Source organism: Lolium rigidum, chromosome 1, assembly GCF_022539505.1.
Source record: "Lolium rigidum isolate FL_2022 chromosome 1, APGP_CSIRO_Lrig_0.1, whole genome shotgun sequence".
In the NCBI taxonomy this organism is placed as follows: domain Eukaryota; kingdom Viridiplantae; phylum Streptophyta; class Magnoliopsida; order Poales; family Poaceae; genus Lolium; species Lolium rigidum.
In genome coordinates, this window is record NC_061508.1 from 46,479,489 (window position 1) to 46,497,724 (window position 18,236).

An 18,236-nucleotide genomic window follows, 5' to 3' on the forward strand; every position below is an offset into this window, starting at 1 on the left:
ATGACCCTTTACCAAATCGTTCTTCAAAGAAGTGACTTGGGCCTTGAGCTCTTTGATTTCCTCTACATGGTTAGTAACAACACAAGTATTAGAGGAAGTAGAACCATTATTGTTAGAGCAACAAGGCAAGGAAGATAATTCATCACAAGATTTAGCAATACTATGAGTGGATGAATTACTAGGACTAGCACATGGCAATATAGAATTTTGGGTAGTAGTGCTAGTATTCACATGAGGCTCACAAGGTGTTGCCTTTGATATGATAGCCTCATGAGCTAACTTTAGCCTATCATGAGAGGCTAGAAGATCATCATGGGAGCTAGAAAGCTTTCCATGATTTTCTTCCAATTTCCCATAATTGCAAGTTAGCAATTCAAGTTGAGCCCTTAGCTCAACATTCTCCTTCAAGATAGATGCTTCACAAGAAGTAGAGTTAGTAGCACAAGCATCATCACAAGACATATCAAGAAGAGTGGGTAACATAGCATGCTCTTTTAAATAAGAAGCTTGGAGTTGCTCATGCAACTCGGTGAGTTTGGTGAGCGCACTCTCAATGACCCTTGAGCCCTTTTTGAGTTGCTCAAAATCCTCAAGGAGTTTAGCATTAACAAACACAAGCTTATCATTTTTTAGCTTTAGTTCATTTGCCATTTCAAGAGCTCTATCATGGTTTTCCTTTTCTCTAGAAAATTCTAGATCAAAGGTCTCCTCAAGAGTTTCCTTGGTGGTTTGTTCTTCTTCAAGTTCATTCTTTAATGATGCTACATCATTGGCATACTCTCGTTCAAGAGCACCCTTTTTATCAATGGTGTTCTCATGCATCCAAATAAGTTTTTGGCTCTCAATAGCGGTAGTCAAGATTTCAAAGAAGTGAGAGCTAGCAATTTTATCTTTGTAAAGAACCTTGAAAACACTCTTACCGTTATCGCGTAGAGAGACAACCCAATCATCTTCTTCATATTCATCCTCATCCTTATCACCACGAGAAATATTAGGTTCCATGGTAGGAGGTACCGTGGAACCCTTGGCCATAAGGCATATATGAGGATCGTGAGATAAAGATGAGGAGTTACTTGAGGCTCCTTTCAAGATCTTCTCTTGAACAATAGAATTTTTGGTTTCCTCTTCATTGTTAGTCACATAACAACTAGAGGAAATAGAAGCATTTTTATCATGGCCACAAGACAAAGAAAGCATATCATCTTGAGATTTATTCAACAAACTTACACATGATATGCAAGGACTATCAACACAAGCATGTAGATGATTTATAGTGCTATATGTGTTTATGTCCATAGATGAAGCATTGCAATGAGATAGAGATGAAGAATCATCAATAGTAAGGTCAATATCAACATTGCAATTTTCATCACCACTCACCATATCATTACCTTGTGTATTGCCACACATTGGTGAAGTGGATGAAGATGAGGACTCATCACGGCCGGAAGTGGAAGCAATACAATCATCCTTAATAATCTTGGACACATCATATTTATCTTGAAGCTTTGTCCATAATTCATGAGCGCTCCCAAAAGGCATGATTGAAGAAGTAACTAAATTGCTCACAACAATGGAAAACACATGAGAAGCAAGAGCATCGAGGCAAGAGTTTTTCTCCTCCTCAAGAGATAAATTTTGAGGATCCTTAGGAGAAGAAAAACCCATGTCAAGAAATCGCTCCATGTCCGGGGACATACCCCGCAAAATATTAAGCACATAAATTTTCCATAGATCATAATTTGTGCCATCAAATATAAACAAGTTATTGTGCGCTAATCCCCTAACCGACATCTTTACTCTCAAGGCGGTGAAGCCTAAGAATGAGAGACCTTGCTCTGATACCAATTGAAAGGACACGGATGTCGCCTAGAAGGGGGGGGGTGAATAGGCGGTTTAACGAGATGGGCTTAACAAATGCGGAATAAAACTAGCGTTTACTTTGTCAAGCCCAAAGCCTATATACTATGGTTCACCTGTGTGCACCAACAACTTATTCTAAGCAATGGTTCACCTATGTGCACCAACAACTTATGCTAAGCAATACAAGCAAGTATGTGATAGCAAGATATATATAACTTCAAGCACAATGGCTATCACAAGGTAAAGTGCATAAGTAAAGAGCTCGGGTATAGAGATAACCGAGGCACGCGGGAGACGATGATTTATCCCGAAGTTCACACTCTTGCGAGTGCTAATCTCCGGTGGAGAGGTGCGGTGGCTTAGTGCTCCTGAATGCCACAAGAGGCTCACCTTGAGGTGTGGTTGCTCGATGCACACCAACGCCACAAAGGCCTCACCCCAAGATGCGGTACTCACACCACACACCGAGCGCCACGAAGGCGCCTCACCTAAATCTCCGGTGACCCTCGCCACAAAGGCCTAGGTCACGGTTCCACTAAGGGATTTCCTTCGAGGCGGAAACCGGGCCTTACACAAAGGTTGGGGCACACATCCACAACTTAATTGGAGGCTCCCAACAAATCACCACAAAGGTCTAGAATCCGTCTAGGGTTCCAAGAACCAAAGAGTAATAACCTTCTTGCTTTCACCACCACAAATCACCGTGGAGAACTCAAACCGATGCACCAAATGCAATGGCAAGAACACCACAAAGATGCTCAAGTCCTTCTCTCTCAAATTCCAACAAAGCTACAAAATCTATTGGGGAATACGAGAGGAAGAACAAAGGAATTGACAAAGAACACCAAGATCAAGATCTAGAGGATTCCACTCACAAAGAGATGGATTTGATTGGTAGAAATGTAGATCTAGATCTCCTCTCTCTTTTCCCTCAAATGGGGGCAAGAATCATGGAGGGATTGAGAGATAGAGCAAGCTTCTCTAGTTCAACAATGGAGGAGAGAGAGTGAGAGAAGCAACAGCCCAAGGAGGAAGAAGGGGGGCTTAAATACCCCTCCCATCAAAATATGACCGTTTGGGAATGCTCAGGCCGAATTTTCCGGGCCGGATATTTGCAAAATATCCGGCCCTCGAAAAACGGCAAAGGACCAGAAAAAACATGCCCCTGGATGGGGGCCGGATATTTGACCGGATATTTGGCCGGATTTTTCGGGGGGGGGGGGGGGATTATCCGCCCCAAACTTGGGCCGGAATATCCGCCCCCCTGAAAACTGGCAGAAACATCAAACTGAAACGGGCATAACTTTAGCATCCGGACTCCAATTTTGATGATCTTGGGCTTGTTTTAAAGCTAGGGACAAGCTCTACAAGAGCATGCAGGGAACCATCATAATCCAACAATGTAGGATAGAAACAAATGATGAAAGGTTTTACCTACCTAAAAAAGACATACCGATGAAAACCTCCAACCTTGAAAATGCAACAAGTTGCCCATGCAAAAACCATTTTCGATGAACTAGAGCTTGTCATGAGAATAAGCAAAAGCTCTAAAACATAACATGGATAAGATCCAAATAAAACCAAGAAATATCATGCAAGGATGCAAAGGTTTGAGCTCTCTCCGAACGATACGATCGAGTTACTCACTCGAGAGCCCTCTTGATAGTACGGCAACTAAACTATAAACCGGTCTCCAACTACACTATGAGACCGGTAAGAAAGAAACCCTATCAAGAGCAAACCTTATACTTGCGCATTCCACTTGAGCTCGATGATAACGATCTTGACCGCAACAAGATGGAACGCCTTTCTTGATTGTGTTTGCTTGACGAAGTCTTGTGGATTGTTCCCCATAATCCATCATGGGAGAGCTTCTTCTTCGGCGCATCTTCACATATCCATGAACACCATATGGAGAGCATGCTTCAAGCAAATGATCTCTTTGAGATGGCTCACCTTGAACTTGCACTTCATTTCTTCATGGTAAGCTTCAAGCATATGATCTCTTCGAGTTGGCTCATCTTGAACTTGCACTTCATTTCTTCATGACAAGCTTCAAGCATATGATCTCTTCGAGTTGGCTCATCTTAAACTTGCACTTCATTTCTTCATCATGTAGATGTCTTGAAGTAACTTGAGGGCTCACTTCATCTTCATCTTCAAGACATACTTGACACTTGATATCCTTCATCAATTTCTTCTTATTGCAACCTTGAAGCCAACATATGGTTCAAACATTGCCTATGGACAACACCTACAAATATAACTCAATGCAAACATTAGTCCATAGGGATTGTCATTAATTACCAAAACCACACATGGGGGCTCCATGCACTTTCACCAACCCTTTCCCCAACACTGTTAGAGGAGATGTAGTCGTTCACGGGCTTGCAGGAAAAAATTTCCGAGGTGCAACTTCCGAAGATGCTGTAGGGCGTGTGCACCAATGACATCTTCGAGAAGTAGCGCCACGGGAGATTTCCCAACCCTTTCCCCAACACTGTTAGAGGAGATGTAGTCGTTCACGGGCTTGCAGGAAAAAAATTCCGAGGCTCAACTTCCGAAGATGTCGTAGGGCGTGTGCACCAACGACATCTTCGAGAAGCTACGCCACGGGAGATTTCCCAACCCTTTCCTTCATCCATGGGAATAAAAATCTCCCTACCTGCTAGGTTGGCTTGTTGATTTGCTTGGCAAGGCGTATCGATGCTCCTTTTATAGGCACGTCACCGCTTCTACTTTGTCTTGTTCCTTTGATAGGGCGTCATGCGCTACATGCTTTATCTCATCGACCAGTGCGTACACCCAGGCGTTCTTATCCTGCCGACATCTTTAGTCCCGGTTGCACCCGCCAGCTGGGACTAAATGTTACCCACACGTCCTTATCCCACCGTCGGTTTTGTTAGATGACAAAAAAAACATCTTTTGTCCCGGTTGTACCCACCAGACGGGACTAATGTTTTCTACGACTAATCCTCCCCAAGTAAGCCCCCCCCCCCAGATAATGCAAAAACCAAATAATCCTCCCCCATATTAAGCCTCCCATCTATTGTCCCGGTTTGAGCCCCCACCCGGGATGAAAGTTCCGGCGGCACTGCATTCCCGCCTATTTTCTTCCCGCGCTTTCCACCGCTTCACGCCTCCGTCTTCCCGCAATTTTTTCACTATATATATGTAGGCTTGGCCTCCATTTATATATCACATCTAGACACATAGCTGCAAACCTCATCACTCTGTCCCATGGCTTCCATCGTATCTCTAACCCCAGGGAGGCGGAGGCGCTTTGCACCTCGAACTACCCCTGCCCGCTGGGCTACCGCGTCCCGACCGGCTGGTTGCTGACCGCCGGAGGCGTACCGGTCCCTCCTGTCCCTCTAGGTGTGGCGCGCGAGATGGCCATCACAAACCACTACTACTTCGAGCTCACGCCAGAGCAGCGGACGAATCCCCAGTGGCATCCTGACTACAACCCGACTTGGGAAATCTTCTTCATCAATCGGCGTGAGAGTGCGCTTGCCAGGCACGAGGAGGATGGCCCGCCTCGTTCGAACTTCAACGAGGCCGGCCGTCGGCTGTCGTGGCGTGGACGGACTCTCCAGAGTGTCATGGCCTACCGTGGCCCCCACCTGCGCTACCCTTAGTCCTAGCGCACGCGTGCTCACCCGCCGAGGTTCGACTACCGCGACCCCGATGCCAGCGACGACAATGTCGACGACTACGACGACTACAGTGACGACTACTATAGGTCTAGGCACGAGTATGACTGGATGACTCCAACAGTCGAATCTGGCCATGTATCTTAATTTTCAGTTGAGCTCTATACTTTAATTCCAGTTCAATCATAATAATTTTTTTTATTCCCGCCCATTGTTTCCTGCCCTTTTCCTCCCGTGCGCCGTCGTGGCGTGGAACTTTCTCATCATCAGGGTCAGCCACGATGAAGCCACCCGCTCTGGGATAAAAGGGGTATATAAACTAAATTTAAACTAAAACAATCGACAACGACTTTATTGAAAATACAATTAAAATAGATAAACAACTAGTCCAGTCGATCTACTCGTCGTCGAAGGTTGTCTCGGTCCAAATGTCGTCCCACCGAGGGTCGTTGTCGGCCCAAGTTGTTTTCGGGTTGTCGAGCTCGAACTCGGCGACGGCCCGACGGTGGCGCATGTCGGACTTGCGCTGTGCCCTGAGGTTAGCGAGGAACGCGTCGGTGTTGTCGACGTTGTTGAGGAACTGCGCCCGCCACTGGCGCATCAACTCCTCGTCGTGCTCGGCGATGGCGATCCGGCGCTGCACCTGGCGGTGGCGGCGACGGTCCTCATCATCGACGAGACACGGCGTTGGTGCCAGGAACTCCGCCTCCTCTAGCGATTCGACATCTGGGAAGTTCATGTCACGCCGTGGCCGCCGAAATCGCCACGCGGCCGCGTCATAACCGCGTGCCGCCAGCTCCGGCGTGTTGTACGTGCCGGGGGTGAGGCGGAAGCCACCGGCGCACATCTTGGCGTAGAACCTACTGTTCGAACGCGCTCGGATGCCACGGAAACCGGACGAGCCGCGACGGCGCGGCGGCATCTCGGATACGAATGAGCGGAGGCGACGGCGACGTGTGGTTGCGCGCGCACGTGACGCTTTATAGCACGCGAAGCGACACAGCAAGTTTGGCAACCCGTGGCGCGGGGAAGCGGCGAGGCATGGCACGTGGAAGCAGCGTCTACACGTCGCACGCTGGCGGCGGCGGGTCGAGGCACGTGGAAGCGGCGGCGACACGTGGCACGGGGAAGGGACACGTGTGGCATGGCGGCAGCGGTAGCGGTGGATAGTACATGGCTTCAAATTCAAATTCATAAGTTATGTCAATTTATATTCAAATTCATAAGTTATGTCAATTTATATTCAAATTCATAAGTTATGTCAATTTATATTCAAATTCATACGGAAATTATACTTTAATTAGATAGAGATTTTGTTCTGAACATTTTGATATATCATAGCCCTTTTTGATTTGAAATAAGTTGGAAACGAATTTTTTTTAAAAAAATTGGCCTTTGGACCCGGTTTGTGCCACGAACTGGGACTAAAGTCCTATTTTGCGCGCGCAGCGAAAAACACAGCAAAATAGGCCTTTGGTCCCGGTTCGTGGCACAAACCAGGACCAAAGGGGGGCCTTTGTCCCGATTCATGCCACGAACCGGGACCAAAGGGGGGGCCTATAACTGCTACTGATTCGTCTCCGCGAAGATCAATCCCGCGGAGACGAATCAAATGACGCCGCCATGCTGCCCAACTGCGCCGCGCCCGCCGCTCGCCGTCGCCGTGCGCCACCGCCACCCCCTCTCCGTCCGCCACATCTCCCGGCCACGCGCGCCGTGCGTGTCCTGCCGCCGCCCGCCTACGCGCACGTCGCCTCCGCCGCCGCGTGCGTCACCGCCTACGCCCCGGCCCCCACGCCTCCTCCGTCGGTAAGGCGCGCCCCTCCCTCTCCTCCTCCGGCCGGCCGACCGGCCGGCCAAGTTCATCCTTAATTTTTTTATTTTTTTGTTAGATTAATTAGTGTAGTGAATTAGTAGTATTGGTAAATTCGTAGAAAAATATTTAGAATTTTTTTGTTAGATTAGTGTAGTGAATTTAGTAGTAGTGCAAAATAGTTAGAAAAATAGTTAGTGTTAGTGAAAAATGTATGTTAGAAATTTTTGTATGTTAGAAAAAAGTAATATTTGTTAGATAAATTTTATTAGTTAGAAATAGTTATAAATAATTTGTTAGTTAGAAATAATATATTTGTAGTAATGTTAGTGAAAATTGTTAGTTAGAATTGTTAGTGAAATTTGTTAGTTAGAAATAATTTTAGAAATAGTGGTTAAGTAAAAATAATGTTAGGATTAGTATGTATATATAGTTATTTTATTTAGCACAATATCATGTTTGTTTATTTATGTTAGTAGATATACGATTTAGTTTTGTAGCAACGATGCCGCGCCAGCCGCTGCATCATGGAGGGTCCATTCTCGAGCAGATGCTGTCGATGGGGGAGGTCCGGGACTGGGCTCCGCCGGCGTGGCACTGGGAGGTGTTATCTTCCGGGGCGCGCACCTTGGTGCAGAATGCGAGTCCCGTCGTCGACCCGGATATTCTCTGGTGGAGGTCGCATGGGCCACGGTCGTTTCAGAGGGAGCCAGCCCCGCAGGAGGTGGTAGCTCAGCGCATTATAGAGGAGGACGAGCACGTTTGCCGTTACATGTATGCGTTAGACACCATGTATAAGACCGGATGGTCAGTTATGCAGGGATCTCACATTAGCTATGACCCTGTTACTGTTCCGTGGCTTTGGGTGTTCAGCCGGCGCGATTCAGCACCCGATCGGCGCCGTTGAGAGGTTCTAGTAGTGATCGATGTATTAGGGTTAAATAAGATCTATGTATGCATGTAACTGCACTATCTGCTTTCAGCACTACATTATCGATCCTTAATTAATAACTATATATGTAACTCCAATTTCAATTTTCTGCACTATCCTTAATTAATATCTATATATGTGATCATATGATGGTTCCGGCCTATAACTTTGCAAGTCGTTGCAGAAAGCATGGCTAACCTCATAGCCAACGATACTCTGGATGATGGCGACGACGGTATTCCGGATGATGGCGGTGACGATATCACTGCATCTTTTTTGAATGACTCCGGTGAGGGAGCGGAGAATATTGACCGAAGAGAAGATGGCTCCGATGAGGAAAAATATCATAATGGCTCCGGTGATGGAACCGTAGTTATCACCGAGGTATATAAATAAAGCCGCTGCTAACTAGATGCATTAACTAATTTGTACTGATAATGAATTATTTATTTTTTAGCCCTCTGGATCTAGCACTTCTTCTGTAAAGTCGAAGCGAGGCCCGGCCAGAATGTTGAACGACGGTGTTAGTTGCGACATCATCGAGATCGCTAAGAGTGGTAAATCGATTGCACCCGACAAGCATGCAAAGTTATTTATAAGTCAATGCAGAGTGCTTGTTAGGGAGTGCATCCCGATCACCGTTCGAGAATGGCACAAGCCAAAGGGACTAGAGCTGTATGCAGATGAAGCAGCTCAAGGTCTTTATATCGATGATGTAGCCAAACGCAGCCTTCTGACCAAGCTCATGCCACATTTCAACCTAGTACCTACATAGGAGGATGCCGATAAAAAGGCAGAGATGGAGGAGGCAGTGAAGAACTTTGCTTTGAAGAAGATGGGCGAACTATTCAAGAACCACAAGAAAATATTGCACGCCCTTATCAAGGAAAAGAAGACTCCGGACAGTGAGAAGGTAAAAGATCATTGGGACGAATTCGTGAAGTACAACACGGAGTCAGAAGAATTTAAGAAAAGGTCGGCAACAAATAAGGCAAATGCTGCATTGAAGAAATATCACAAAATTATGGCTCCAGGTGGCTACAGGGCTAACGGTCCTAAGTGGCAGGCAGCTGAGGCGGAACGGATCAGGAAAGGGATCCGATTAGGGACACACGGTTGGACCGAACGGTCAAAGGAGTGGTTCTACGGGATTGGGGGAAGGTTAGACTCAGAAACAGGGAAGTGTATCTATAAGAAAGAACATCTGAAGCACCCCATTGAAGCCCTAGAAAAAGCACATAAGGACATGCAGGAGGGGAGGTTCCAGCCCGATAGAGAGGACGATGAGCTGACACGCGCCCTTGGGAACAAAGAACACGGCGGGCGAACACGGGGCACAGAAAGTTCCGTTCCGTGGAAGTATGGCTTTCCTCCGGAAAGGAAGAGATTTCCTGATAAAAGCCATGAGAGGAGAAAGGCAAGGGAAACAGACCGCATAGTGTCCTTAGATAGTTCTATGAGCGTCCTGCAAGCCCAGTTTGCCAAGTAACCAAAGTACTTACATCCCAGATGGCTCAGGGGCAGCATGTAGATGCTGCATTGCTCGATGCTATCGTTCCGCTGCAATCTCAACACCGGAAAAGCAGCGTAGCTTCCACTCAGCAGGATAATATTGATGATGACCAGGTGATCGAGCCTCCTCGCTACCCCCCCCCCCGTGGATGATCTCACTGAGAGCCATCCTTGTGAGCTATATCTTAAATGTTTCAACCTATCCTTCAAGGCGGCGGTCGGCATTCTCTTACCTACAAGGACTTACCATTGCCGTCCGGTCCAAGATGACTTTGCTGTTGTGATGGTGGATGAAGTGATGGTAGATTATTAGCGGTTGGTCCTTGAGCAACCTGCAGGTGAAGATGGGGAAATTAAAGAACTGGGAGAAGCCTGTAGAACCACCGTTCAATGGCGGAAGGAGAACATTGTGTTTCTAGGTTCGAAGCCAAGCATGCCACCTCCATCTCGTTCTCCGCCTCCTCCACGTGAGAATACTCCGCCACAGTCTCCTCTGCGTGATGATTCTCCTTTGAACGATGATGATTCTCTTGTGCGTGATGATTGTCTTGTGCATGAGCAGTCTCCTCAGGCTTCGCCGTCTCCTCCGCGTGAGAATACTCCGCCGCCTGCTCCTCGTCAGGAGACTCCTCCAAGTATGAAACCACCTAAGCAAAAGAGGAAGAGTACCGCGGCAAGTATTAAAGCTCCAAAGAGATCATCAGCTCCGAAGAGGTCCAGGACTCCAGAATTGTTACCATATGAGAAGACTGCTGAGCAAACCGCTGCAGTCGTAGCCACCGAGGTGAAGGCGTTTCTTGCACCGAAGAAGCCTCCACCAAAGTTGTTTATACCACCGAATACAGTGAAGCACTTTGCCGAGACAAGAATAAAGAGAGCTGAGATGTCAAGTGATCATGACCGCACTCTTGGACAGTCCTCTAGAGCGAGAAAAGAGAAAAAAATCGCCCAACTTGGACAACAAGAAAATCAGTCCATACCCCACTTCGTCGTGCAGTCCTATGATGATCCAGAGACGGCATCGATGATCGAACGGGAGGCTAGAGGTCAGGGAGCAGATTTTTAGTACGAAGATTACTATCCAATGGCTCAAGTCGTAAACAAGTATAGATACAGACATGATCTCGTCAAACCTGGCCAGCTCGCGCGTCTAAGGACTCAGATGCGAAGGTTGCATGAATGGTACCTGCAAGCTTGTCGAAACTCTGAACGCTACCTCACGGTCTCACTTAGAGATGAGCATTACTTACGGGGAAGAAGGAGATAAACCTTGAGGTTGAAGAACTATTACAGTTATTCAATCAAGATGCCCTCGACATAGGTTTCATCAGTTGCTATTGCCTGTAAGTGATTTATTTATATAATTAAGTCTGTAGCTCAGCTCATTCATTTGCACTAAAAAATTATTCTCATTATATTCTTTGTGTATGCTATATATTAATTATGCAGAATGAAGAAGCTCGAATGCAAAAGAGGCAACTCCATGACATCGGGTTCATTGACCCAAACACAATTCATGAAGTTACGGTTCGAGATTTCCCAAGGACACAGAGGACAACATGCTAATGTTTTTCAGAAGCAGGCAAACAAAGAGGATATATTCTTTCCCTACAACTTCAAGTGAGTGTTAGAACATACATTATGCTTGTGCAGCTTCCACTTTATTCTCGTAATCATTGATCTATGCTTGTTCATCTTCCACTTTATTCTCCTAATCATTGATCTTAAGAAAGGAGTCGTACTTGTCATGGACTCGAAACGTAAAGAACATGCGGAATGGGCGAACATGGCTGCCATGCTCCAGAGGTAATTTCAATCAATTTCATATCGGCATCTTCATCTGTTCTAATTCGACAATATCATCAACTAATGAATAACTCATTTACTCATTTTTTCTTTGCCGGGCAGGGCTTGGAAACGGTTCATCAATACTGTTCCGGGTAAATGGAAACCGGAGCTTACATTTAAAGATTACCCTGTAAGTAGTACTATATATATAGCTATGTCCGTGAATCTCTTTGATATTTTGTTTCAATACGATGCTTGATTATTAGTTCGATTGAACTATTTTTTCGTAAAATCTATGAGGCAGGAACCCGGAAATAACTTATGTGGATACTACGTCTGTGAATTCATTTGTCAGATGGCATGTCACGGGGATGCGGAGGAAGCTATACACAACACTCGTGTACGTGAACAATATTTCACAATTAATCTTATTACCATCAATTGTATTGAGTTCCACTCAGATAGTATATTGATCTCCTTTTTTAACTATAGATGATACGCCTGCGGGACACTCTCATAACGAAGGATCGCATACGAGCAATTCAAGAGGAACTCGCGGGATTCTTTCTTGATGAGACCATTGCCTGAACTGGAGAGTATTATCGGGAGTTCGTAGATCTTGATCGACATCTTCGTAGTCGTAGGCATATATGAGATAGATTTAGTAAAGAGGTCCGACTTTATATTGTAAACATGCATGCATTACGTGTACTATTGATGATGTCTATATATTCATGACGATGTTTTGTGGTTTCTTGAATGATGTATGCATTGCAGAATTGAATTAATAATATAAAACCCTGAAACTCTGCCGCGGCAGAGAAACGCCCAGGTTCTCTGCCATGGCAGAGAAACGCTGCTCCACCCTAAACCTCTGCCGCGACAGAGAAACGGCAATTTTCTGCCGCGACAGAGACCCTCCAGTCCCGGTTCGTATCACGAACCGGGACCAAAGGTCCTCCACCACGAGCCCCCTGGCCGCACCACGTGGCGGGGCATTTGGACCCGGTGCATATTTGAACCGGGACTAAAGGGGGGACCCTTTAGTCCCGCCTTGTTGGTCCCGGTTTGAAAACCGGGACTGATGGCCCAAACGAACCAGGCCTGAAGCCCCGTTTTCCACTAGTGTGAGCCTAATGGCATGAAGCTTTCGGTTAAAACTAAGGCTCAATAGCCTTTCTATTCGTGGAAGCGACCAAGGAGTCTAGGACGGTCTACTTCCTATCCTCCCTCCTGGCCTTGCCCGTCGACATGGCCCTGAAGCTGCTTGGGGCGGACGCAGACCCCATTGTCTGAAGCGCCTGCGACCTCTCCGCCAACATCGGAAAGCTCGCCAAAAGCTAAATGATGCCTGAGGCCAACTTGGACATGTGCCCTCGTCGGCAGCCGGACTGGACCTCTATCATACCCGCAATGTTGAAATTTCCCTCTGGGTCGGCAGGACGACCCTCACGCCACCAGTGCTTTTGGAAAGCTGCAGCCAAGCTGAGGTCAACCATAAACCATTCGGCAGGGTGGGGGCTTGGGTTGGAGTCGCACTACGGGAGAGACGGCGTGTGCCGACGGCCAGACGATGTGCCGACGGCCAAATGTCGGGGACGTCGGCACAGAGGCCTCCAGCTACCGGCGAAGGAGCTGACCGTCGGCACAGGCCGGCTGTCGGCACACCGTATGGTACGCCGACGGTCACCCTCGGCGCAAACTCGGCCGTCGGCACAGCAAGGTGGAGCCCGAAGGTCACCGTCGGCACACTCCCAGCCGTCGGCACAACGTCTGACAAGAAGACTGCGCCGTCACTCCGTCACGGCGCCTTCAAGCTGTGCCGACGGCTACCCGGCCCACGGCACATCCTCGGCCATCGGCACATCACCCTGACTGCTGGGCCCATTCCCCCCCCCCGTGACGGCGCCTCCATATTGTGCCGACGGCTACCCACGGCATAAAATATGGTCGTCGGCACAACTTATGCACCTTTTTATTTTTACACTTTTTTTAGTAAAAAGATAATTATTACACATATAATTGTTAATACCAATTATTTTTATTTGTTTTTTCTTCCTCACTGCTATTTTGGTGATCCCCTTTGCGGGAAACCTATGTATAAGGGCGGTATAGATCCCCCGCCGGGACCCTGGTCTAGGGTTTTCCCAGAAATCGAGGATCGGAGAGTGATTTGAGATGGTTTTATATCCAAGGCTACCCCCAGGTGTGTCCGGCTTCTCGGACATGGGGTTCCTACACTTAGACAGATTCTGGATGTATAGGGGGAACTCCCTCGGAGGTGAACCGGAGAGAACCTTGAGATCATTGTGGGAGGTGAACTCCCTGGGATGACCCTTGTTACCACATGTACCTATGACCTAACCAAGCTCAAATGGAGGCATATTCCCACCGGGGACCCCCGCTGGGATGTAGTCAAAGGGGTAGACCGCGCAGTCAATAGAACTAGGGTTTCGTCAGAAATCGAGCATCGGAGGGTGGGAATGGCCCCAAAACTTCTGTGTGTACACATGTCATGCACAAAAGTGATTTGCGATGGTTTTATATCCAAGGCTACGCCCCAGGTGTGTCCGGCTTCTCGGACATGGGGTTCCTACACTTATGCAAATTTTGGATGTATAGGTGGGGAACTCCCTAGGAGGCATATGCCCACCGGGGGACCCACAATAACAATACACTTAAGAACTTAAGACCCAGACACGATACAAAACACTTAAATAACTAGACCCACACACATACCAAAGCGCTTAAAGAACTAGACCCACACACGAACTGAAACACTTAAAGAACTACACCCACATAGGAACCAAAACACTTAAAGAACTACACCCACACACGAACCAAAACATTTAAAGAACTACACCCACACACGAACAAAAAACTTAACACTGGGTCGACACATGACCCGCTAGACACACGGACTCGACACACACACATACTAATCAGTTGTCGAAATCTTCGTCCTTGCTGGGGGTGTCCTCTGAAGCGGTACTTGAGAGGTTTCACAACCACCGTCCAGCCGACGGTGGGACGGCCGACGGCCACCGTACAGCTGTCGGTGTACGCGTGTGCCGACGGTGAGGCTCTGTGCCGACGGTCACCGTCGGCAGAGCCTGTGCTGACGGTGGATCAGATTGTACCGACCGTGCGGGGCCGTTGGCGCACGGCGGCGTGTTTCCCGTAGTGTCGTGCGAGGACGTGACTATGATGGCCCCCCTGCTCGGTGAGCACGTCACCTCAACTGCCTATGGTGGCCGTCAGCAGGCAGGAGAACTCCAATACTTACCTGGCGGATTTTACAGGGAGATTGTTTGCCGAGCATATGTACACAAATAATAAAGAAGCTGACGTTTCTACGGTTTTGTCTGATTTGGTCCATTAGCCTTTGGTTTCGTCCGTTCGGTTGCTATTTTCGTGTCGCACGAGTCAGTTGATGGGAGTTCGATCCGAACAGAGGGAGTATTGTAAGAACATACAACCTGGTGATATTTCCATAATATATTCTCGATAACTTATAGGAAGAAGTCAAGGAAGTATTATCCTTTACATTTCTTTTGAGGATCAAAAGACAGAAATACCTCTCTAAAACTCCTAAAGTAGAAAAAGGCATCATCACACACTTGCTTACATATGCTCCCATACCACCATTTGCTATTGGGACATAGGATAAATTGATACCTCACCACGTGTGGAAGTGCTATTAGGGAAAGACTTTGAGCCATTTTCGTCTGCCCAATCGTCGCAAGGTGAAGCAGAAGGACGCTATGCATATGAGTGTTTTCCATGTGGAAGTGCTATTAGGTAAAGATTTAGAGCCACTTTGGTCTCCTCACATCGCACGGGGAAGTAAGAGGACGCTATCTATAAAAGCGTTTTCCATGTGGGAGTACTATTAGGGAAACACTTGTTTGGAGCCATTTTCGTCTGGCCACGCGTTGCACGGGGAAGAGCCAGAGGACTATGTATAAGAGCATTTTTCATGTGGAAGTGCTATTAGGAAAAGATTTGGAGCCATTTTCGTTTGCCCTCGCGTCACACCGGCAAGCAGGTGAACGCTATGTATGAGAGCATTTTCCTTTATTCAACATCGAAAACGAAATATTTACACGAGAAGGAAAACCCACGATCTAATTGTGCCATCCCACAGTCGCGAACATGGGCTCTATCAATGCGCATCTACCAGGATGATGCACACAGGCTCCAACTGAAAGTTAAGCAAATGGATGGAAGGAAATACGAAATACAATTGTAGCTAAGATAACTGAGACTTCATAGGTTTAACAGCTTCTCCACCTCCGTGACGAACCGATCCATTGCCAGCCGCGGCAGCACGACCGGCACGACAACTACGTCCTCTCCATCGCGATCCTTACCGGTGATGAAGAAACTCACACCGAAGTAAGTGTCGGCTGGGCCAGCGTACACCGGCTCGCCCCACCCGAAGTCCACACGGTCGAACCCAAGGCGACGGGCGTCTGAGAGCAGGAACACGTTTGCCGACAGGATGTACCGCTCGCCGAGCAGAATCTCGTTGATAAAAGAACGAGCGTATTCGGAGGTCACCGCGGCCTTCGCCTGCCGCACCAACGCCACAACATCACCCAACGAGCCGCCACATAGCACCGCCGGATCGACCATCACCATGGAGGGCACAATCGCGTTGCCATAGTACCCCGCGGGCAGGCTCATCTCAGCAACGCCCCTGATGTTTGCGATGACCATTAGCGGGGCATTCCCACCTGGGGGGAGCTCGAGCGCCGTGGCGCGAGCACGCCATAAGAACGCGGCGAGGGCCTCGAAGGTGGTGGTGGTGTTGTGGAGGAGCGGAGGGAGGCTTTTCTTGATGGCGGCGAGGTCTGATGCGCCGAAAGTGAAAGAACGCATGACCATATCATCGGCCGGGGGAGGCGACTGAAGTAGCACGTCGAACTCTCGGTGCGTAAGGGAAGGCATGGGTGTGTCGCGCGCCTTGAGGAGCTCGCGACACCAGACGGGCGCGATGGTGGTGGACGGAAGGCCGCGGGCGAGCTCGGCAATGGCGTTCATGAACTGGGCGATGCCGATTCCGTCGCACATGGTGTGGTTGAAGCGGAGCGCGAATACGAAGCTGCCGCACAGCAGTCGCGTTACCTGGTCATCTCGTAGCCAATTGTTGGTTATATTATGGATCCATGAAATACTGCAATATTTATTCAGTTTGACGGTTAATGTACACGTTCAAGGATGGCATCGAAATACTTGTCAAGTCTTATCATAGAGTTTATTTATTTAATAATTTCAATTGTTATTTCATGATATCTTATTGAAACTTCCCAATTGTCTCCACTAAATATGACATACTAATGTTTTACCTGGATATGCAGCAAGGGACAGTCAATCATGCCGCTGGATCCATCCACGTCGAAGAGCAGCTGGTCCCAGCAAGGGAATGGCGGCCTGAGCCCGACCCCCTCCAGCTCTGCCAGCCGTACGTCAGCGTCGGCCTCCACGAAGAGCACCCCCTCGCCGGTGCAGTCGACCACCAGCTTCTGACCCTCAACCTCCCTGAGCCGACCGGCCAACGGGTAGTAGTGCACCAGCGCCTCGCCCAGCGCACGTCGGATGAGGCCGGCCGGGTCGACGCCGTTCTGTCCGCCACGGTAAAAGAAAGCCAAGGACATGTGCGTGCGCGAGTCCTCGTGGTCGTCGAGGTCCGACAGATGCTTGGTCTCCCGGGGCGTATGAGCAGCCGGGCCGACGAGCTCCGGATCACGCCGGCGCACGGCGTAGGCCAGCGTCGGCGTGTATACCCGTTCCTTCGGCTTCTTTAGCATATCCACCGGCGGATTTAGCTTGTGAGTAGAGCCATCTGAGTAGAGTTGACGAGGCCGGCATGGGTTCACCCATGGAGATCGTTGCTCCTTCCTGCTGTAATTTCTGTGGAGGATGCTGGGCAGAGCCCGGGCAGCTGCCCTCGCTCGCCAGACTATAGCCCCGCAGCTGAGCATAGCTAGGATGGTCTTGGAGCAAGTTGGAAGCAACACTACTACAGTACTATCACGGTTGGCTTCCACAGTTTTGCACTTGTACTTATAGTACAGCAATGTGAGGTTGTAAGCGGCTACAGTACATCGCTCCTGCTTGCCTGACAAGGTGAGATGAGAGCCAGCTGGAAATTCCATCCAACCTGGAATCGATCCATCGATTGGAAGAAGCGCGCATTTTGGAGGAAATTATGTTGTATTATGAACTATAGAAAAAACGAAAAAAAAAACTTATGACAAAACTATCCATATATACAACCATAAATTTGTTCTTTTTCATGTAGCTCAAAATACAACACATTTTTTTCTGAAACTACGCATGAGTATTCAGGACATACGAATGTATTTACAAAATAAGTTTTATGAACTTTTTGAAACATTGACGTAAAATTTTGAAATATTTACATGCTTTGCACGTGGTGGTATGCATAATATTACCGCTGCTTTTAGTGTGCAGGGAACCATTGGGGTTTCTAATTTCAAAGATATCATTGGCATTTCCCTTTTCTAGATGTCCATCATTGTTTTGTCTCAACGCAATGGAACCGGCGTGTTCATCCGTGTTGCTCTATAACAAGATATATCACAACTATAGGTCATTGGCAAATTATCCTTTTAATTGTGGTTCGATGTACCCGTCAATTCCGATA

General features: G+C 47.9%; 1 protein-coding gene across 1 annotated transcript; it reads right to left on the minus strand.

The window, feature by feature from the left end:
• Nucleotides 1-15,832: 15,832 nt before the first annotated feature.
• On the minus strand, nt 15,833-17,724 carry LOC124707524 (benzyl alcohol O-benzoyltransferase-like). Its single transcript, XM_047239185.1, has 2 exons — nt 16,915-17,724; nt 15,833-16,693 (listed from the first exon to the last, which is right to left on the minus strand). The coding sequence occupies exons 1-2, from the start codon at nt 17,722-17,724 to the stop codon at nt 15,833-15,835; spliced, it is 1,671 nt and encodes a 556-aa protein (XP_047095141.1).
• Between the last annotated feature and the right edge of the window lie 512 nt (nt 17,725-18,236).